Below are 24,314 nucleotides of genomic sequence, written 5' to 3'. Positions count from 1 at the left end.
ATCCTAGCCTTAGAAATCTACTAAATTTAAAGTAAAACTTATTTTTATTCAATATAAAATACTTCACGCGAGTAATTATGTTAAAAAAAAACCACGTAAGTAATGTAGAGTTAATGAGATAGATTTTTACATTTATTAAAATTATACTTTATTAAGTACGATAAATTTATTTCGTCCCCTAGTCAATTGTGCAAAATTAAAGTCGATACAAATAATATGGCATTTTTATACAAAAATTTAATTAAACAGTCTTTAAATACAAAGTGCAAAAAAAATTGGGAAAATGATTATTTAAAGTAGAAACGCATCTAGGAAAAAAATATGTTACTGCGGTTATCATAATTTCTCGTTAGAAATCAGATTATGTGCTACGTAAACATCTTTAACAATTGCTCACATCGGAAAGCGATACGCTTGGATGAGAAACGCATCAAGCATTTCTGTCCTGTCCGAATACTATCTATGCGGGATCGTTATCTCTAGTTATGTACACGGCGTGTACATGCTTTGTTTACCGGAACGGATATTTGCACGACGTGTCCAAAGCGGGGAAGTTCGAATTGCATTGGTCAAGACTGCCGCTTCACGACGCCGACGTTCCGGTAGCAAACAGCATAAACACAAGGACTGGAGGCGAGCAATCGTCCAGCGGGTTAACAAGCTTCAAACTATTAATGGTAATTGTTTCGATGCGGCGCAAAGAGCAAATTTCTTCGGATTACAAATGTTAAAAAACGTTTTGAATTTTCCGGAGTCAACACGGAACTTTCTACACGCAAAGACACACAGGTACACATACATACACACATTATATACATACCTATACAATACATGATGTAGAAATAAATCAATTAAAAAAGGGAAAATTGAAAACAATTCCACTTGTCAGTTTTGCGTAAATTGATGTTGAATAGCATCAACAAATTTTCTATCAAAGTGTAATTAATTTGACATTGATTTTCTTAATAAAATTTTGACACATTTTGACATTTGCAATACTTTTTATTTAAATTTTATTTAAATATTTAGAAATTAATAGCTTTAAAATTGCTTTATATGCCTATCGTTGACATTTTATTTCTAAAACCTTATTAATAAAAATTCCTCTATTTAAAACTAAACTTGAAGACACAAATTGTTGAAAGATAAAGTTTTATTAATAAATCTATACACAAAATAGAAATAAAGATAGAATTTCATAAGATTTATTATTGTGATATGGATCTCAGTATTGTAGGGTAGATTCATAATGCCGATAACAATGCGCTTTCAATAATATCACTAATTGAATTATATATGTGCTAATAATTAAAGCATATTAATTTCGCATAATATTTGATGTTGTAAGATACGACGAAAACATGACCCTGATTATATTTCATGTCAAGAGTTGAATATTGGTTGAATATATATTTCATATCAAGAGTCGCATATATCATTCTAAAATAGAGAAACCATAATATAATGGAGGATCAGGCCAGAGAAGAATGAAAGGGTTGTCAGGGAGGCGTCAGAGTCAAGGCATGTCGCTTCTTTTTTATCGATAATATATCAGCGTTCCGCGGTGTAGCTTTCGTTAATAAATCTTCCCCTGCGTATAGAATCTGACTCGGTTGCGCGGTTTGTACCGAGCGCATATAGTGTCGACGGCGGCGATACGACGGAAGATTATTACGGTACTGCAACCATGATAGCCATATTTTTCTTCCTCCGTTGCCCTCGCGCTTCTGATCGTCGTCATTCGGCGCTCTCACCGGATACATCCGGTACCGCAAAACGTTTAGTACCTGTCCCGTTAATAATATTTGCCTGCCCCCCCCCCCCCAACCCTGTCCTTCCCTCGAGACCGTCCTGACCTGTCTCACGAAAGTTTGTGGCACAACTGTGGCACATAACTGGTCGCTCGGGTGGCTTCTACAGGCTGATCCAGAATTACTTACACCGACGAAGTTCACATAAAGATTCTTTGATCGAGTCTTCGTTTTGCTATAGAAAAAGTTTCGTTGGATATTACATTTCCTAAATCCTCTTATTTTTCAAAATTGTATAACAGGGTGAGTCACCTTGTATATCTCTTGGTATAAATAAAAATTAAATTGAATATAGAAATCCAATGAGAACTAAGTTTTTAATATTTGTTATAATTGCTGAAGATTATTTGGTAAAATTTTTAATCGTTGCAATTTTCGGATTTTGGTTACCTACAGTAAAATTATATTTAGGATCAAAGAATCTTGACATAAAGTTTATCGGTATTATTCAGAACGCTTTCTCTAAAGTAAAATTTCCTCTTTATTTATATTAAAACCTCAGTGCATATAATATGTGATTCTGGACAATTTAATAGCAAAATATTCAGATACCCGCATAAAACAGTATTATGTATGCTTGTGAAATTACATGCGCGGCCTGTACCGACAAGCAACATCTGCAAACAGTCGAATCTATTTACCGTAATATCGAATTGCCAATATTGATTTGCAAGATTTAGTTAGATTTTCGTAAAGTCAATCGAAATCTGATCGAATCCCACCAAAGTCATTTTAATAACCAGATCAAAGTTGATTCGTTAAACATGTACGTGCAATTATGTGAAATTCTATTTTAGATGTAAGTGCGCTTAAATATCTGTTAAAAACCATAATTACGCTGAGAAATTAATTACGTGCCCTCAGGTGAGTGTCATCGAAGCAGATAACAATTCCCATGCAGCTTCATGTTTCTATCACGTTCCATTCATGCTCTTACAGCGACGGTATTATAACCGCTTCGTATCTCTCTCGTAAACAACTGCCGTCTCATTATTTAGCACTTTCCTCATTAATAACGTCTTATTATCCAGCAATATTGTCTTTATGAAATAACCGTCAACTCGAAGCTGCAGCTGGTGAATGTTTTTCCCAAGATACATATTATAATTGCATTCATTTTGCACGTAATTAATTATTTCTACAATTCTATATAGCAGAACATAAATGTTATATCTAATACTTAAACTATAAAATTGCATGTAAAATGATTGTAACATATATAATAATCTAGTGTAATTTTTTCAAGTAAAAGTCGATTTTATATTCACAGAGAGCATTACTAAAATTTAATACGCTAGTAATACATTATTCTATATAAAACCTAACTATAAAATTTTTGCATCAAGCTTAAGATCCTTTCAATGGATATTCGATAATTCTGCGCACACTTTAATTATGCAGAAATGCCATCAAAATTTGAGGTTGTACTTTTTAGGATAACAAGTTATGTAAAATCGATCTACTTTCATCGAAAGTTTAAAACCAAAATTATCATTAATTAAAAACTATTTGCGACTTGTAACAATCTTTTACTATAACAAAATGCTAGAAGTTTTTATCATGAACTTAGAATTAATATAATAATAAAATTTTCTAAAAATTATATTACATTAAACGTGTTATCAGTGCAGCTATTATAAAACTGTTTTCCATTAGGAAAAGTGAATATCCGACTAACGAATTTTCGATCACGATTCCATCTTTATCTCTTTTTAGACAATTATAAATTTTGTTTAAAATTGGTCTATCATTATGTTGAAATAAACAGAGAGTAAAAATCTTCTTCAATTATTTTCGCCTAAGACTTTATCTCGATAGGAATCGACTTCCCTTGCTCACAAGATGTCATCAGATACTTTTCAATTATTTCGAATATTATCTGAATATATTTATGATAAAATAACTGACAAGGAATATATATATATATATATATAATAAAATCATCACGATTGTAATTCTGTCCGAATAGTTCCATAATAACTTGTCAGTCAATATCTAGCTCTGTTTGTTAAGCCTTTGCCGTATTTTGCCGAATGCCAAGATCGCGGTAGCAGTTCCTTCCAATAAATTGCCCGGATGGTTTGAGCTTGGACTGATGGGATTTCATCCTCTTGATTGTCATCTTCTTGTAAGGTCAATTCTTTAGTGAGCAAATCACGAAACAGAAGCGCGAAGAAGTACAGAAGCTCCACTACACTGATGAAACTGAAGCCGATGAAGACACCGCATATACCGCCGATATCACCTGCAAAACGATTGTCTTTATGATACGACGTCTTGATAGCACGGGAAGATAAGATAATTTGGTGGAAATGGCCGAGTGTTTTTAGTGTACACTTAAAAAAGCATTACGCGTACGTAGTGGCGATTTACACTGTAAAAGAAATAACGACATTTTACAGCGATATTACCACCATTTTCTTTCTTTTTTTACAAGCTTGCTGTTCTCTAATCAATACTTTGGAGATCGGATGCTATCTTTTTTTCTAGTCTAGTTTGTAAAAAATACATGTATATAAACCTAATAATTCTTTTATCAACTAATATAGAATTATTACTTTCCGTTGATAGTTAATGTGAAAAAATTGTAACGATTTTTCAAGGTAAATTTAGATAAATGTACAATTTATCAGAATTAGTGTTGAAAAAAGTGCACATCTACTCTCACCGAAGCATCACCATTTCTTCTGATCTTTGTAATTTATGTATTAATCCCTAATACATATTCATCAAAACGAAGGATGTATATGTACAAAACCCTGTTTAAATTTCAGAACGAGAGATTTTATAACAAGGAAAGTTTAACAACCCAAAAATTCGAAAAATATTTCAATTTTTTTTAACATTAAGGATTAATTTCACATTTTGAAAGAAAATTATAATCTCTAATTTCTCATTATAAAGGGCTTATAAGATATCTATTATATTTGGCTATCAAAGAATATAAATTTCCTAGATTAAGAGGATGATAATATATTTTCAATATCTTTCATTTTTTTTATTAATTTTTGCGATATTATCAAAAATATAGAAAGCCAGATTTATTTTGAAGAGGTATTTTCAGCCTTAGAATCATACTTGTCGGAAAATTGCTGTTGGAAAATGTGATTAGGATTAGATTAATGTACTTTATTTCTACAAAGTTCAGATTAATTAAAATTTTTAGGTTACTAAAACTTTCCTTGCAATTAAAACGTTTAAAATTTTCAAAGAAAGTTATTTTCGATAAAATCTTGATCATATTATTTCATCAGTATGAGATAGAATAAATAAAATGCGTACACAATGTATATAATTAAATTTAAAATTCTGTTTCTCTAATTAATTATAAATTAAATACTGTTTTCTTCAAATTAACTTTTCAGAGTTATAAAAGGTCGAATATGTGTGTGTCCAGTAAACTTTTTCATGTTTTTCAGGAAATATTTCTCGTTTTAGTAATTTGGAGAATTCGCAAAGTAAGCGCCAGCAACTAAAAATTGCGCTCTATGTGAAAAGTATTATATTTCTTTTTTGCGCACATGAGAACCAGTGGTGAAACGTTATACACAGTCAGATATTAAAATTCCATTTTTGAGAACCCTCGAGCATCCTACAGAAAACACGGGTAGAAAATTTCTCTTCTACACTACTCTACCTTTGCTTATGTGATATTTTTTATATATTTTAGATCAACTGAAAAAGATTTGCTTATCGTTAGTTTTCATGTCGAATGCAACGGTGAATTTTCATAATTTTCTTTTTTTTTGCAATGTGCAAGTATAATTAAAACTGGTAAAGGCAAATATTGCAAGCCGGAGTTATCTTCAAAAATCTAATTGTAGATTTAACATACGGGGTACGGCATGAGAGATACATTAGATATATTTACATCAAGTTTAATTAAAGACTTTGACGGGACTGTTTGCATTTTTTATACCTGTCAGCATTATTTATTTTGCAAAATTATTTTTATGATAACTTTTGCCAAAAAATTTGATTATTAAAAATTATTTCAAAAAACTAAACAAATTGATTGAATACATAATTGCAAGATCTGTTGACAAAAGATATGTAAAGGTGAATAAAGAAAAGAATCTTATATTTCTACAATTGATCTTATACTCAAAATAGAATGCGTTTTTTATTTTATAAGCTCTTTAAAAAATTTTTTATCTGCTAAAGATAAATAAAAATTTTAATTCGCAGAATTTAAATTTAATCTCTTCATTCAAGTAGAACTTCTTGACAATCTGTACTTACTTATGAGTTCATACCAGTAAAAAGCCACGTCTTGTTTCAATCTGATTGTGCCGTATTTCGAGAAGTATACATGTAGCACTCCTTCATCAGTAACATTGTAATTCCATCTGAAATTATGCAACGAAAGTATCTCGGCGCCTTACATTATATATAGCCTATTCAAAGGATTTTATTCTTTATATATATTGACAAAAAATTCCATATACTTACAATAAGTTGGTATTGTATCCACCGGGAGTCATGTAACTCTTCCAACTCAATATATCATAAGTAAGATCATTGCAGGCAGGATAACAAGTTTCACAATGCAAAGCGTTTTTTTCGTTTAGAAAAAAATTTCCTGTATCTTTGTGAGGAAAAATCGTCAACAATTTGGCTGCCATAGGAAAAATAAAAAATCAATATTGCAAGTATCAATGACGTAATTAAAATTAATTTACTTTTATAATAAATTATAAATAATATAAATATTAAAGTTTTAAAATTGTTTAAATAAAAAAATAACTTTCTACATTAACAATGTAATAACAACGTTTACATTTATGCTTAGATAGGCAACCTAAGTCCTGATTGTTGCAAATACGCTGCGAATCTGAAATATGTAACAAAATATACAATACGTTACGCACAAAACATAATTATCATAAAGACAGAATATTTGTAAAATTAATAAAGTTTCTCTTTTCTAAAGTAAATTTTAAAAAATCAAGTTGTTCTTAAAACTTAATTATAGGTATGTATAGCTATATTTTATCACATTTTTCCCATTTTTAAGTACATATATTACTATATATACTATAAATGTATTACGTATTAATATAAAGAGATTTCTTTTATAACACAACTTTAGAATATCAATATTTTCTTTCCGGACTGCATAACGTACAGAAACATGTAAAGTTAAATTTTAATCTACATTCTTTGAATGTAATTAAAAATTTGATTGCCTATGTTATCAAAAATCCCCGAGGACTTTCTTCATTTTTTATAATCTAAAAAAGCTTCATCATACCGTATGATACTATAACCGCCAGATAAAATTACGTTATTGTTACAAAGTTTTACTTTCAGCACTGAAATAAAAATACAAAAATAAAAATTTGCAAGAAACGCTGATACTTTTAAGCAGTATAAGGAAGGATGGAGGATACGTCGGGCAGTAGTGCGGGCGTCGTTGCACGTGTTGTTGATTAATATGGAGAACGAAGGAGGCAGCGAGAAAAACGACTCCGAGCACGCCCTACGCTATCGATGGAGCGCGAGAAAAAGAGCAATCGGGGTCGGCTTTAAAACGAAAGAACGGCGGAGAGAGGAGTGTACTTGGCGTTGCGTGCGCCGCGTCGCGGCGCGGCGCCGCCGCTTTCAGCGAGTTCCTCTTCTTCGCTAGAATCCCCGGCCACGGTAAGTTAATCCTACAGAGCGATGCTTCACGCGATCCGCTTTAATGCTTTAAGCCACCCGTGGTAAAGCCTCGTTAGAAAGCTCGCGAACGCGTACGCCTCGCAATGCGGCGCGCAACGTCCCTTTACAGATTGCCGCCCACGCCTCTCTCGACTTCGTGATATAGAAGAAAGAAATCGCTGGGATGTAAGAGGGTGCACAGGTCTGGGGGAAACCCGATTTATCCAATAAGATACGATCTTTACCGCATATAGTTCATTTAAATCTTATTTCTATAGTCTTGAGTCATATTTTTAACTGATATAAAAAATAACCGCGTTTATCGCGGTTTACCTTCTTTTAAACACCGCGATTATAATTCTATTGTGATTAATATCTGATTAATGATTATTACTAATTTTATCTATAATTACATCTGGCTATATGTGCTTTTTATCTTTAATCTCCAATTACATTTTTTAATTCAAGTTATTGATCGATAATGATTACATTTTATATTTTAATTAAACTATAAATTAGTAAAACTAGGTCTATAAAACTTTATTTTTTATGTTTATATTTTTAAGTTATTTCTATCGTATTTTTTATTTAATATTAGTTCTGATTTTCTTTTTACCTCAATTTTTGTGACAACAATAGAGAATAAATCGAAGCATGAATGAGAGATGTAAGAAGGATGTGAGGAATTGACGGAAATCTTATTGGCTTCGAAAGATACGTTGTCTATGACGTTATCATATTGACTGTTCACTCAGATTGTTTTCATTTTTCTTCTTTTATTGATTTTCCATTTTTTTTTCTTTTTTTTACGAGAACGGAAATAGTCACATTATTACTCAAGCTTTTAATAAATCTCGAATTTTTGTATTATATTTATGTACTTTTACGTATCTTAAAAGACTACTAAAATATGGCATAATAATAGATACTATTATAATATATTATTACAAAAAAGACGAAATAATAAAAAGTTAACATTTATTACATACTTCTTGACTCGTATAACATACATAATTTTTTCCATTAAAGAGAAGAATGACTTTCATTAACACAAAACTCTCTGTAAAATCTGTAAGTTTTATTAATTGTTTAATCCAATTTTATCAACGAGTTCTATTAACAGATAATAAATAATTACAATTTTAAATAATATCATATGTTATTCTTCCTTTTCTTTATCGTATTTTCTAAAATATGTAAATAGTTTGCTATCAAATAGAAGAAGATACAAGAACTAAATTGGATAAGTAGAATTTGAGAAGGAAACAAAAGGGAGAAGAAAGCAATACTATTTGCTCCGAAGATTGCTAGCAATATTGCCGAATCGTAAGCCTCGGTAGATTGTGATGTACTGCGAAGGAACACCAATGAAAGTAGTTCGCGCTCTTGTAAGTGTAAGGGTTTACGAGTTCGATGTTACCGCTCGTTCTATTAACATCGAAACTCGTCCGTTGCCGGATATACGATTTGTCGGGGTCGATCAAGTTAGTATCAGTTTAGTTTTATCAGGACTCTCAACCGTAATACGATACGATTTGACTGTGGGTAAATAAAGTATCGCGATTATTATGACGATTATTATATCCTGTCACTTGACGATATGCTTGTCTCTACTAACGAAATATTACAGTTTTTATTGGCCGTGTTTGCATATCTCTTCCATATTTGTGCACGTTTAATGGTGTCATTAAGTGAGTTTAATAGATTCCTTAAACCACCACACATAAATGCGACACTGAAATGTAATAAATATACGAAGTGCTTAAAATTTAATACTCTTTCATTCATCTCTATGGACTCCTTCTCATGCATTTGCATCTGCATCTAAGGCTTAACAGAAATTCTTAACAAATACTTTAAGACACAAATAAGTACCTACATTTGAAAAAAAAATTTAATTCTGAAAAAGTGCTATTGTTTATCTCAAAAATGATATACAAGATTGCATTTTATACAAAGTATTAAACGTTCTTCTTAATTTCATAAATCAAATACGTTAAGTGATTTTTAATTAAAATTAATACGTGGTTTCAAGGTTTTACAAATAAATATTAGAAAATAAAAAGATTAAAGTGAAAGCACACACCGTGTAAATTTATAATTAATTAATAGCAAACTCATCGTTAATAAATAGCAAATATATGTATATATAAAAAATTTTGTGTATTTTTGTTAAAAATAGACCTTGTTAAAGTTTTGGTGTTGAAAATGTAACATACTTATGTGTTAATTTAACTAATTTTGATTGTGTTATCTGATTTTTTTGTGTTAAATTCATATTTAAGTAAACCAAATATTAAAATAACACATTTTATATTTAATCGTAAGATTAACATAAAAATAATGTAGTTTTGTTAAAAAAATATCCTTTTCATTTATATTTAACATTATACAGATGTCTATTGTACATACAAAAATGTTAAATTAACATGTTTTTCATTTATATTTAACATTATACAGATGTCTGTTGTACGTAAAATTTTCGTTCACATATCATCAAACTTTTCTTTGTTTTGTGTTAAATTATGGACATAATATTTGTGTCATAATTTGACATATTCACATTATGTTAAATTAACACAAAAATTTGAGTGGACCGTTTGGGACATGTGATTTATGTTATATTTAACACAATTTTTTTTACTGTGTATGTATATGTGCGCAAGCGGTACAAATAATAATACATACATGCGTAAGCATTAAATATATCAAATTTTAAGTCATGCGTATTTAATCCAAGAAAATTTTTTTAAAAATTAGCATTAACAGTTAAGAAAATTAATCATATATTTTTACTAACATTCTCTTTGGCCACGACGTGGGTAGAAAAACGGTCTGCATCCACAGACTTTTTGTATGTGATAAATCTTACAATCGACGATACAATCACTGTAAGTATACTTCTTATCTTTATACATTGTCTCTTCATCATCGAAAATGCAGTTACGTTTCTCCCTGGGAAAATTCCTGATCATTTGGGTACTAATAAAAGCCGTCGTAGTCACGTCCACGTATGTCTCGGAGAGAGGCATTGCCAGTATCTCCGTGACACCACCGCTAGTCATATCCGGATAATCGGTAGGATTGAACACAAGCACCTAAAAACCCAATAAATATTAATTTTACTAAACTTTTACCTCTCTCTTTCTCTCTCTCTCGTTGCTTCTTTTAGACTTCTATAAATTTAATTAAATTAATAAAATTAAATTTATAGAATAAATTGTTTGTACGCATTGATTAATTAAAGCTAAACACGTTTGTCAAAAAGACAATATTAACGTTTTTTTTTACAAATAAACTGTGTTTTATAAAGAAATGTATAATAAAATTGATAATTAAAGAAGGTTGTTACCATCAAAATGGGGGATTATAAGGAGCATGAATCATTTTTGTATAGTATTCAACAATAAAATGTTTAAAAATATCTTGTTTTTTACATAATATTTGTTTTGATATTATTCGGCTTGACTAGTCGAATTGCATTCGAACGTTCGAATCAATATGAATATAATTTATAAAACATTCGCTGTTGATGTAAACATCGTATGCAAAATATTTTTTTGCTTGACTCGAGTTCATCCGAGACTCTCACGGTTTTTGTAGCGTTGCATGTAATACATGTTTTTTTTTACGCTGCGCTGCAAAAAGGGACATCGTAATTTGTGTAATGCGCTAGTCTGTTTCCACAAGTTAATTACGACGCAGCTGACATTTACCTGGAATACCATATTGCAACTATGCTCTGTACTATATTTGCTATATTTTTATAAATCAAGATAAAACATCACGATGTTTTATCAAAGAACAGGAATAAAATCGAATCTCATCGAAAAATTCATTTTGATATATGAATTAATTCCTTATTTATATAAAAACATAGAATAGCTAATCTTTATTGTTGTAAAGTAAAGAGATTTCGGACATTTTTATGTTATTAAAATGTTTATAACATATATTTACAGCATATGTATTTTAAAAAAGTATTTTGATGATAAAGATTTCTTGATAAAGGGAGTTAATTTTCCTCAGCGAAAGTAATGAAAGAAATAACAAATTAACAAACAAAAAATATTAAACACTCATCACAAATTAAAGCCTTCTCATAAATATGGACGTACTTACAAGGTAATACTGTTAAACTATAATATATTATAATAATTAAATAATAATTAATAAATCAATAATCATATAATTGATTTAATAACTTAAGACATACTTTCAGCTTTAACAAACAAATGCTCGAATCTTATATAAAAACTGTCTGTTTAATATTAAATTAAAATTAGTAACAAACAATTTTTGAAAACTTTTTAAAGATTTATAAATATATAATAATTACGCTTATTCTACAACGTTTATTTAAAAAGTTTGGTTAATCTTGTATCTGAAAGTATACGACAAAAAGTATCTCGACAAAAGAATAGAATCTTCCAGGACGTTTTTTTGCCCGAATGCGGGTTCTCCGTAAGTGCTGCTACAGCCTAAAGTACACACTACACTGCAAATATAGCGAAGTGAAGGAAACGCGCGATTATATCGCACCGCTAATGACTTTCACGAGCTTTTTTATCACCGTGCACTATGCGCGAATGAAGCACAGGTGGCCTGTAATGGCACGGTAAGCGTGGAAAAAGTTCACGGCAGGAGGCAGCTACCGATTACCTTCATCACGACGATAGATTTGATGTGTGTACGATATAGTTGAAATATATTTTATATAAAACTGTATTTTTTAATTAATTCAAATAATTACTAGAGCTCGCATTGATACTTAGGAAATAATTAAGAAATTAGCTTATCAAAAAATAAGATTGGAAGATTTATGTTTATGCTGTGAATAATATTTGAGGTCAGATTCTTCACTCGTTACACTGTATTTTTTAAATCAGTTTTATGTATATTCTAAAAGTACTATTTATATTTTAATAATAATATTAAAATATTGCAATTAAATATATTAATCTCAATATAACAATGCTTACTACGTTATCCTCTAAAAGAACCGTACTCTGAACCTTATAGAGAATAAATGTTATCTTTCCACAATTGAATTTGATTTTACTAAAAATTTAACTGGTGGAAATATCATAGTTTCAACAGTGGATCTCTTCTCTAATACAAAAATCATTACTCTTCATGAAAATTTTCCCGAGAAGTTAATTTCAAATTCCTTTATTTCTTGTACAATTTTTTAAGGCTTTATATATACTTTCAATTTATAACTTAAATCGTAAAATTAAAATTTTACATGCAATTTGCTTAATATTTTGTAAATGAAAAATTAAAACTTTTATTTGTTTCTGAAAATTAATGGATATAACAATAATGCATTATTTTATAATAAATGTAATAATCTTGTTTGTAAATCGTAAAATTAAAATTTTACATGCAATTTGCTTAATATTTTGTAAATGAAAAATTAAAACTTTTATTTGTTTCTGAAAATTAATGGATATAACAATAATGCATTATTTTATAATAAATGTAATAATCTTGTTTGATGTGTTTGAAACTAATTAACTAATTAAGTTAAACATTCATCATCAATGATAACCAATGAGGTATAATTTCCTAATTATCTGTGTGTTTAAATGTATTTAAAAGTCGGATATATATATTTCGTGATACTTCGCACTATAGAATCGAACGTTAACGCTACGTTAGCATGATAAAGCATTGCGAGAATAAATCTTCATTTCGCTCGATTAGCCCCTTTTCATATTCAGCACTCGTGGTAACAACTCGTTACGAGTCGAATATGACCCGTTTTCGCGAGACGAAGATATTTCCAGGCAATTCTCATGCAAGGCGTTTTCTAAATTATACGTTAGATTAGAATTTTACGTACCGGAGAGCGAAAAATTCTTACCGCGACGTGTTCTTTCTTTATTTCAACGAAATAAGAAAATTTGTAGAACGTATCGATTACTTTTTATAAACATTTATCGCGATTTTACAATCATTGACGCAACTAAAGAAATCTGTTCTACATAGCTGCGCTTAATATATCTAAGGTTTTACAGAATTAAATTAAGTTCCTATAATTTAATTAAGGCTATTAATTATTTTCCTGAAATTCTCTTGAATACGCAATTTCCTTCTTACAACTATTCTAAATAACAGAAGTTCTTTACATTCATTCAAACTTTTATCATTACCTTGATAAGCAAGACACGCTGACGAAGTTAAGCAAAACATTCTAGGGACACTCTATGTAATTATGCATTATCAAGTTTCTCAGAATCTAGGTTAAACAAAGCTGTTTTTTGGTTAATTAAAAAAAAAGAAGGATTTTCCAGATTTTAATTTTGCATGAACGATAAATAACTTTTCCTTGATGGCAGATGTAATTTTGGCCCCGAAATGAAATTGTTCTCTGAGAATGTGGGGATATTAGAGATTACTGTGTTTTGTTTTCTCGACTTATTAAATAGCACGCGATGCCGTTTCTACTTGCCTTCCAACCCGCAATGGGCAATATTGAGTAGAAATAATCATCCAAAAGTGGATCCATTACGACCGTTAGACCGCGTTCTATTCCGAGATCATCCACATTGTGCACAGAAATCGGCTCAATCACATCGGGCAATCTGTCAAGATATACATAATTGCTGTCATTAATTTTTCGAACGGACGCATTTAACGTTATATTAACATAACAGATTTTCAAACTGAATAATCCACATTCTTCTCTCACGATGCTTTAAGTTGACTGACATTTGGCATTATTCGGTATTAATTATTGATTATTTTGATTAAATACTTAAATACTTTATTAATATAAATAGATAATAGAACTTGCGTGTGTCTTATTGATTTAAATAAGCTCTTTGCTAAGTAAAAAAATAATATGTAAATGATCAATAGAACACTCATGAATTATTCTAGATGACTTTTCCAGGTCGCAGTAGTTAATCTTTATAATGTGTCGCGTGTACAAAGAGAATTTAAAGTAAATGGCAATATTTTCCTGCGATATAATTGACAAACTGCGATCTAATCGACAAACATTATGGGTAATTTATTGAAAGCAATATAGCTCGTGTTATAAATCAATTGTTATCAATTTGACCACTTTCAAGTATACGATTACAAACTATTCATATTTAAAGTAACTACTTAAAAAAAAAAATAATACATTAATTTTGTTTTTTTCTTCTCGTCAGACTACAATAATGACTGCGTTCGCTTTGGGCGCTTTCGTGCTGAAAGCGTCAGTCCATCTTTATTGCTCATTACATGTTGAAAAAGGATGGAGTGATGCTTTCAGCGCGAAAGCATCCAAAGCGAACGCAGCCAATATATATAAGTACTACAAAACAAATGCTAAAACAACTTTATATCGTACATATAATGATAAGCTTAGGAAATATGCTTCGTTTGACCATACTAAAACATGCCACTGTCGAGTAAGCGGTTAAACTACTGTGTATGCTTCTCGGAAATACATTTTGAGTGAAAGCACGGGATATACTCACTCGGGAATGTCGTCGCTTTCACGCGCGTAATTGAAGGTGCAACAGTATCCGTCTTGCGTCTTGCGAAACTCAAAAAGGTTCGAACAGTTTCTAAAGTTCCCATGCAGCTTACATTTCAATAGTATCATCGAACATTGCGGCGTCAGCTGGAAAATGCAAATATACGCGGCACGTGTTGCCGTAAATTGCCGATAATTTCCTGAACGGTAACAACGACGGTCGACACGCGAAGTATCGTGCGAATAATATTTTAATTGATCGTCGGAGAGGAAACCTTTCGTTTAATGCATCTACATCAGGGGAAAAATAAAGTAAGCGTTGCTCACATAAATGATTTCTGTTTGCTAGAATTGTCAGAGAACTGAAAGTTAGGGAGATAAATTTATGCAGGGAGCGCTCGCAAAAAATTGGGGTTGTAATAAAGGGATCATGCTTTTCAAGAAATTTGCATTTTAAATTAGAGAAGCTTGGATTTAAACTCCCATTATTATACTATTTAACAATAAAATTTAAGCAATTTTTAATTATCAGTTATCTAATTTGATAGGATATGAGGTAAAATTAAAAGAAAATGAGAATTAGAATGTAAAAGAAAAACAGAAACCTCTATCTGACTGTAGCTATGTAAAGGCTTACTTCAAAAATCAACTATGATGGTGATTCATCGATGATGTTTCATTATTCTTTAAACGTATGTATATCTAACATAATTACATAATCTACTACATAATGTGAATATATAAGAAAAGTCTAATAAAAGTGTTCTTGTAAGTAAAACTCTAGTGTATTATCTATATTTGAAACGTGATTGAAACTTGACGTTGGTTTTGAATACGTACACTTTTCATTAATTCCGTAACATCGTAAGGCCCCTTGTAATAAGCCATTAAAAGCTGATCTATTTCGATATCAAGACTTGCATTCATACGAAAAGTGGAAGAGTAGAGATTGCCCAACTGCATGACCAAGTTGTGAATTTCATCGACTGATTGGTCCGTGATATTTGCGTTAAAACTGGTTTCAAGAAAAATTTTTTAAATATTTCAATTAAAGGCTTCATATATACAGCATATATCTAATATTATATTATGACATTCATATCTCTCAAAGATATCTTTAATCCATACGTGATAATCTAGGTGTGCCTGTTATATATATGTATGTATAAGTACTCCAGTGCATTTATTTGCTCATAATAAATAAATAATCTCTCTCATATAAGTAATAACTTTAATAGTGCCATGCATACCTCTTGTTATAATACTATAGACATAAGACATTTTCTTATTAGCTCTTTATTTTTAAAATATTATAGAATAAAATAGAATAAAATAAAATAAAACTTTCAAATTATCATCAAATCTGGAATAGTTCGTATTTTATCTAAATCTTTTTATATTTAATTGTTTAACATCAAAATAAGAAATCAAAACAAAGCAAGAAATTAGTTTAATTTAAAATAATATAAGAAATTTATCTGTAAAGCTGCGTATAAGATAATGTTGGAAATGGTCGAGAATGTCAACATATTTGGTATTTCAATAATATATTTACTTTAATTAAAATATTTGTAATCAATATCTCCTCACGATATTAGAGCTCGTTAAAAAAATTATAATGACAATAATCGATGCGCAAGCGGGACAGAAACTTTTGCGTTGAACTACTTATGAAACTTCGCAGATTCCTGTTTCGAATCAACAATTCCGGAAACGTCTCTTCCATTAACGGAAACCAAAAGTTCACGAGTGGCTACGAAGTAGCATCGCGCGAAGCGGCTGGATTTTAGGATATTAACACTCTATTAAATGAGCCGTAACCACTGATTCTACGCTCTCCATCAATGCGCAATGTATCGATCCGTTCTCGTTGCGTTCGAAGAAAGTGCTGCGCGATACCGAATTAATGATAATCGGCGAATGCCAGTTGATTCCGGACGTCGTAAAAAGCGAAGTAGGATCCAATGCGTTGAACGGTCGATTAAACTTCGCGTATACATCGCATCAATTGTGGCGAGTTAACTCTATCCTCTGGTCGATAGGAATACCACTATGGTTAGTATGATCTATCTTCAATCACAGGTTCGCATCTATCAACTATAGATACCAGATACGTATCATTTGTCACACATCTATGTGATCTCTACATTCGTTTAAAATACATTCATCAGATGCCTATATATTGTTGCAACGTTAACCTTTTTTTAGACAATATAATTAATACTCGCCATCAATTAATAACATTTAACTGATTTAAATAACAAAAAGTTCCTAAAGCATCTTTAATGCCACTGTTATTATTTTTTCAAGAAGCTACATGAGAAGATTCGAAGAACCCAGTATAGATATTGGAAATTAGATAAATTAATGATGATGCATAATATTAGCATCGTCGACATTATCAAATATTTGCGCTCCCACTTTATTACCAACATAATCTAGAGATAAATCATGCGATCAAGCCGGCGATAGAGGATATTTGCGGATAGATATTTGCGATTCGTGCTGGCAAATGTGGTGACCGTTTTAACACGCCCAGAGAAAATTCGCGGAATAATATGCGTTAAACAGCCAGCGAAACTGAACTTCGAGTGATCCCGATCGATTGTGCGATCTATAGAGTTTGATGCGAAATGGCGAAATCATATCCACACGTATTCAAAATGCTGAAGTGGACTTGCGTGTGCATCAGTATACCTCGCCATCGTTCGTGCACACGCGAACGCATTTGTTTAATATACGTGAATACAGTTTGCGTTTATTTAATAAATTTCGCTCACATGTCGGTCGCCAGTTCCGTCGCGGATTGTCGACTTATCCTGTTAATGGAGCAAATAGAGATCCCTGAAAATTATCGAGGCATATGCTTTTAATCAAGGTAATAAAATAAAAAAATTTAGAAAAAGAGAATATTACGGTAAAATGCGAAAATTCTTTATGTTTATTAAATAAAATATTATTGTAATATTTTAAATTTTTATATTATACATATAGTGCATATGTGTATGACAGCAAGAATAAAAAATAAAACATGTTTTAAAAAAGAGGAGATGTTTAAATATTAAAAACGTAAAAAGGACAGAGCGGATAAAAATTCATATTTTTATTGTCTTTAATTGCCAATGGTTTATTTCATTCTTTTAATAGATAGATATATTTAATTTAGTTATTTATTATATCTTTTGTATTTTTTGTATTTTGTAATTCTACTTTTTAATCTAATTTTTAATATAATAGAAATCTTTATATGAATATATTTTCGTAATTGTTATGATTGACTCCATCTTTCCTAGGAAACTATTTATCTGTCAGAAGATAAATAATTCTGATGTGAAATACATATTACGAAAGTTTTATGAACTACAAAACAGGTATATATAGAAATAAACTGTTTCAAGCTACTATCAAAAACCAAATAAATCTTTATAAATAAATTGCGTGCATACATGCAAGTTCTGGGAAATAGCTTAATCTCCATACCTGGAAAGTTCAAAGTTGTCGTTCTGTAACTATCTGTTTCCATGGAAGTTACTAAAGGTGTTGTCATAAATTCTTTATATAAAGTATAAACCATAAACACCAGAACAGATATGATTAGGAAATGTATTATAACCCACAAAATTCTGAAAGATGTATTTCATTACATAAACAAGTGCAAAAATAATATTATGATATTTGATCATGATATTTCACGATTAAAATGGCAACAGGTTACTATATTCACTTATTTTATTTACTTTTAAAAGTTTAAAGGCAGCAACATCTGAGATATGAGCAAAAATATATAAAATATAAACGAATTAAGCGACATCGAGCAATAATTTGTTCCTGTTCGTATCATAACGCGTTCATTACCGAATTCGCACGGCGCTATTAACGTCACGCGTAACGTTACATTAAATCAACTTGCAACGCCGTATCGCGACGTGACTCTGGCATTTTGTGGAATTACGTTTTTTTTTTATTTTTCTTTTTCTTTCTTTTTTCGAAGCGCGTCGCGTTTGTTTCGTGATTTGTGGATGACTTGATTTGTGCGGCCCGCTATGAATTCAAGAATCTCTACTCACCGCGGTACCGTTAATCTCGCGAAAAATTAGAATGCGCTCATTAAACTGTATAACTTTAATCATACATTCTGTTTATGTGCAAGCTGATATAATGTATGAATCTGTAACGTGTCTAGCGTGTATAGTCTCTGCGCAAATTGCTTTTATCATTGCTTTAATAAAGACCCGATAATCGCATTATGCGAACTGGCTTTTGAGCGCGAGTTTACGTCGTTAAATGAGTGAGTAATATTCAAATAATTTAATTTGAAAAGTAACATTCAATTTAAAAGTATTGCATAATTCTTAAATATGATAATTCTTCTTCTTTCCTTCTTATCGTTTTATACATATACTAAAATACCTATTATATGTGTAACACAAGATTAAAACTTATTAATGTTAATTAAGGCAATAGTTGAAAAGAGCCAAATCTGTTTCGAAAAGAATGCATTTAACACATTTTTATTTTAACTTACAGAATACTTAAAATAAAAAATTGAATTATAGCAATTAACGTAATTGCTCGCAAGTATTTTTTATTAAATTAAAATAGAAACGTGTGCAACGTATATTTGACATATTAATTACTCAAAAATTAAAGAACAGTCTTTGGTGATTTAAATTTGTTTAATAATTAATATAAATTTTCAAATTTTACATATATCTAGATATTCCTACATTCATTCCTACATCCACACACTAACTGTACTGTAAATAAAGTAATTTAGAATAAATTAATATAATTCTGATTGTGACGTTACCTTTCAAACCAAGGTCTTTGAGAATCGGCAAGATATTTCAAACTGTTTAAACTGGAATATTGACAATACAATTTTATATATTTTGATACAATTTCTGACCTGGAAAATTTTGATTTTTCCAAATCTTTTGTCATCCATGGTTTCGTGATAAAAATATTGTTTTTAGGTTTGACTTTGTTTTTCTCAATCCACATTATCTATAATCCACTTTTTAAATTATAGATACGGATATAACTCAGAAATTAATTCCACCCTGTAATAAATAATTAGTAAAGCTATTATATATTTATTTATATTATTATATGTAAGTTTGCGAATTTATCTTGAAGTTAGATTAATGACAGAACTAGAGAAAGTAATTGTAATAAATATACACTGTTAAATTAAAGGATGAAATTTAAACTAATACCTTGAGTTAAATAACACTTTGTTATTTTTAACAATTATGTGTGTTAAAATTTATTATTTTAACACAAAACAGTTATTATTTTAAATTCTATTGATTTAGTTAAAGTAACATTGTTTCAGCAAAATTAACGACATAGTAGGTACCTAGGTTGGTCACCAGTTGGTCACCAAGCGACTTATAGGAATGCTTAAAAATGACTCAAATTGAGTATAATTTGACAGTACAAATTTAACAGTGTATTATTGAATAAATTCTTTTTCTATTTAGATATATATACTAAAGGTAAAAACTGAATATAAAAAACTGAAGTATTAGATAATATCTTGGTGTTTTTTACATAAATATTTTCCAAAATAACAGTAATTTAGTTAATTCAGGTTCAGAAATTAAATTCACGATAAAAACATATTCTTATCTAACCATATTTCTCGACCAGCTATTCTATTAAGGAATGTACCTTGTTACATCAGTTGGCATTTATCTTTAAGATAGCAACCGAGATGTTCAAGTAAAAAAGGATTCAATTATAGATACGTTGTGCAGTTTTGCAGCATTGTATTTAATAATCCATGGAATTTTTCAACGTCAAGCTATCACTGATCTAAATTTTGCAGGGCACAAACGATCATTAGAAGATAAGATAATCGATTAAAGGTTCGCAATAATTAAAATCTCTTGGGTAATGGAGTAAACCAAGTTTCTCCGCTTTAATTACCGCAAACCGCGCGCAAGAGATCGGAACGGAAGAAAACTGTTATATCTGTGTATGCAACACGAAATGAAAACTCCCGTAACGCAATTACACGGCGTGTTACGGGCGGCGCGGGTAATATCCCGAACACTCGCGCGGCCATCTGGGATTACGACTGACGTCGTTTACATCGAGCGCCGTAAAACGCGCGTGCGACCGATTCGTACACGTGTTGGTGTCTGCCGCGTTATGACGGAAGAGATCCAGCAAGATCAGATCGTGTATCTGGCATCGTTCAATTACTACTCCACTATTTTGATATCGCGCTTGCGATCGCTCGGCTACCGCGGTATATGAAATTGCGCCGTTTGTCGCTTCCCCGGCGATATCGTGAATAGTTTATAAATGTGCGGTACGTAGGCATTGATATATGCCACAGTTTTGATATATATGATATAGTTTTTGTGATAGAAATAGAAGCGAACATTTTTTTTAAAGACTATTTTACAGAAATCTGATTTAATAACTCTTAACAAGTAACATTTTTTTAAGATATATTAATTGTTCTTTCCATTATATATCAACGCAGAGTTTCAACATTTCTTAAACGCAGAATGCTTGTAGATATTAATAAATATTAATATAAGTTACTTTTTACAGCATTATTTAATTGATGAGATAATATACAGCGAATCTAAAATGTTATATTTAAGATTTTATAGCATTTTGTGTTATCTAGTGGTAATACTATAGCAGCGTGCAATATATCTATTGTATTATATTACAATAATTATATTGCTGATACCACAATTTGAACCCTATATCTAGTTTAATTGTATCCTTCGGAAAGAATTTATAACACTCTGCATCGGCTTCTTGCATTAAACTGATAATGTAGACATTATTACAGCTATGCATCTTACTTTCATTTATTTGTATTATTTATATAAATATAAATTATATTCATGTATTTTACCAACATATAATTCATATCAATTATACGATTGTATTGTACTGTGCTGTATTTGAGGAAACCGATTTAAACACTCGCGTTCTAGATAGCCCATGATGAAATGTGACTACTGTCTGACTACAAACTGTTTGCACTACTTGTGTTTGACTGTGCTCTATGTAGTCCACTTAGATCTATTATCAGTTGCTTTATAATGCCATAATGGATTGTAACTTACAAAGCAAGTGCAAATGCTGACATGTCTTTGTCTTTTAACACTTTACCAAGAATGCTTTTGTAATGTGTAACTTATAACTTAATAATGTTGACATAAAATAAAATAATAACTAGTTTAAGTAAAAAATATTTAAGTGTTTAAAGAATATTTTATATTAATAATTTTATATTGTATTATAAAGAATATCTTATATTAATAATTTTAGATTATTTAATTCCGTTTTTTATATACATGATTATAATTTTAAAAATTTGCATCAAATAAAAATAAAAATTGTATACAAAATTTAATTTTTATATTAGAATAATTGAATAAAATAGATTTTACTCTTCAAATAAATAATAAATGCAATGTGTGTTATAACGTTACAATTAATTTCAAATGCAAGGACTAGCATATTTGAAATAAATATTTTAATAAAACATTTTTAATAAAGCATTTTGGAGGAATAAAATATTTCGGAGAGTTGGAGAAATAAAATACATAGAAAATACATAGAGTCTCGTGTGAAAGGATGTATGAAAAATATATTGGCGAGGAACGCTACCGCGTCTCTTTCGGAGAATCGGTTGGCACGTGGCTCCGGTGGTTGTTGTTGCGGTGTACCTACGGCGCGCCATTAAGGCCCTTGCACAATGCTAGGCAATAGGCAATAGGAACAGAATTTCCGACACGTTGGATTTCTATTCTCTATTGCTTGTACCTGATCAATCATTAAATTCGCCATATAAAATCAAATCACTGTGATTGATCAGGTACAGGTAATAGAGAATAAAAATCCAACGCGTTGGAACTTCTGTTCCTATTCCCTGTTCTTATTGCCTGTTGCCTGGCAGTGTGCAAGGGCCTTAACATATACAAGGTCGCCGCGTTTCCGTTCTCCCATTGACATTCGAGCAGCGAAGTCGTGGTGCGGTACGTGCTCTTTCGTGTATCATCGTATTACTTTTTGAGACGCGACAGTGATTAGCACCAAAAGTATTAAACGTTATTATAGCTTATAGTTATTGCGATGATTAATTTACGCGTAATTGAGGATTCACTGCAATTAAGCATATTGAGGCAAACATTTGTTGAAGTAGATACATACGTACATACATATGTCACGCGATTTATTTGATATAAAAATCGAAATGATAGAGAATGATGTATTGTCATAATATCTGTGAGCTGTAATTACTTTCACAAACTAGCCACATAACTCATACGTGGTAAACGCATCCGATACATTGGACATTGCGTTCACCTTTACAGAATCGCGTTTGCGAGAGATATATTAGAGCTAAATTAACTTCAAACTTCTCAGAAGTATCATATGAAATATCCGAAGAGCATCGTAGAGTAATAATTAATTTGCGCGCGATCGTAATTAATCGCGTTTTTGTGAGTAATATGTGAGTGCAACAAATACTGACGATCTAAAAAGAGGAAAACATGTAGAAGATATCGGACGACAGCAAGGTGAGTAACTTATACGTATAAAATATATACATATATATTAGATATTCCGCATAATTTATTTAATAAAAATATACACGTATAAATGTAATAAAATACAATAATAAAATACACATTACTAATTCATTTAACATCTTTTGAATAACAACGCAACCTTTTTCTCTTGAAAAGAAAACTTTTCTTGGCGCCTTTTTTATAAACTTGACACATATTTTCTTAGGCAATTTATATAAGAATGATAATAATATAAGGAACGTGTTAACCTAATGCATTACAAATATTTATATTTAATCTATACAAGAGTGCAAAAGAGTGTGTTAAAACATTAAAAATTAATATTCCGCTTCTTAATAAAAGAAGATAATATAGTACTTTATACGATAAAATAATTTAGCTATAAGCTGGAGAGTGTATAATTTTCAATGCAATTATTTTATAATTAGCAATTATCAGTCCGCTTATCTAGATAATTCTTAACGGTTAATGACTTGTAAACGTATTCCATTATCTTTGAGACAATTTGTCGAAACAAATTTTCGAGTGTTCTATTTATTCGAAATAAGAATCGAAGCAAGAAATGAGATTACAAATGCTCGCGACTATTGCAATTTTATTATTATTTATGGCAAGGTTTTGCATTTCATGAAAATAAGAATTTTTATTCATTTTATGTAGCGAAGCTATTATCAAAGCAATATTCGTGCTGTTTACTTAGAAATAGAAATTAAAGAAATCAATATAGGAAATAGAAACTATAATTTACTCATGCGACATTTACGAGCAATAATTATTCTATTAAAAACGCATGAATTTGATTTTGCGTGA

The 24,314-nt window shown here is 30.4% G+C and overlaps 1 protein-coding gene across 1 annotated transcript; it reads right to left on the bottom strand.

The window, feature by feature from the left end:
* Positions 1–1,135: 1,135 nt before the first annotated feature.
* Positions 1,136–18,478, bottom strand: LOC139779561 (sodium channel protein Nach). The gene is made up of 10 exons (XM_071717960.1): positions 18,412–18,478; positions 17,712–17,775; positions 15,772–15,946; positions 14,933–15,078; positions 13,912–14,044; positions 10,255–10,552; positions 6,592–6,645; positions 6,264–6,429; positions 6,054–6,160; positions 1,136–4,056 (listed from the first exon to the last, which is right to left on the bottom strand). The coding sequence occupies exons 1-10, from the start codon at positions 18,476–18,478 to the stop codon at positions 3,800–3,802; spliced, it is 1,467 nt and encodes a 488-aa protein (XP_071574061.1). The 3' UTR covers positions 1,136–3,799.
* Between the last annotated feature and the right edge of the window lie 5,836 nt (positions 18,479–24,314).

Source organism: Temnothorax nylanderi, unplaced genomic scaffold, assembly GCF_030848795.1.
Source record: "Temnothorax nylanderi isolate EJ_2023f unplaced genomic scaffold, tnyl_v1.0 TNYL_tig0231_pilon, whole genome shotgun sequence".
Taxonomy (NCBI): domain Eukaryota; kingdom Metazoa; phylum Arthropoda; class Insecta; order Hymenoptera; family Formicidae; genus Temnothorax; species Temnothorax nylanderi.
Note: the sequence above shows the minus strand (reverse complement) of the source record. Positions and strands in the feature narration are given on the sequence as shown.

Excerpts from the sequence above, each read along its gene's own strand:
- LOC139779561 (XM_071717960.1), bottom strand. The coding sequence starts at position 18,478 with ATGACAACACCTTTAGTAACTTCCATGGAAACAGATAGTTACAGAACG. Across the intron at positions 15,079-15,771 it reads TTACGGAATTAATGAAAAGT|CTGACGCCGCAATGTTCGAT; the intron begins GTACGTATTCAA and ends TGCATTTTCCAG. Across the intron at positions 14,045-14,932 it reads GAAAGCGACGACATTCCCGA|ATTGCCCGATGTGATTGAGC; the intron begins GTGAGTATATCC and ends ATATCTTGACAG.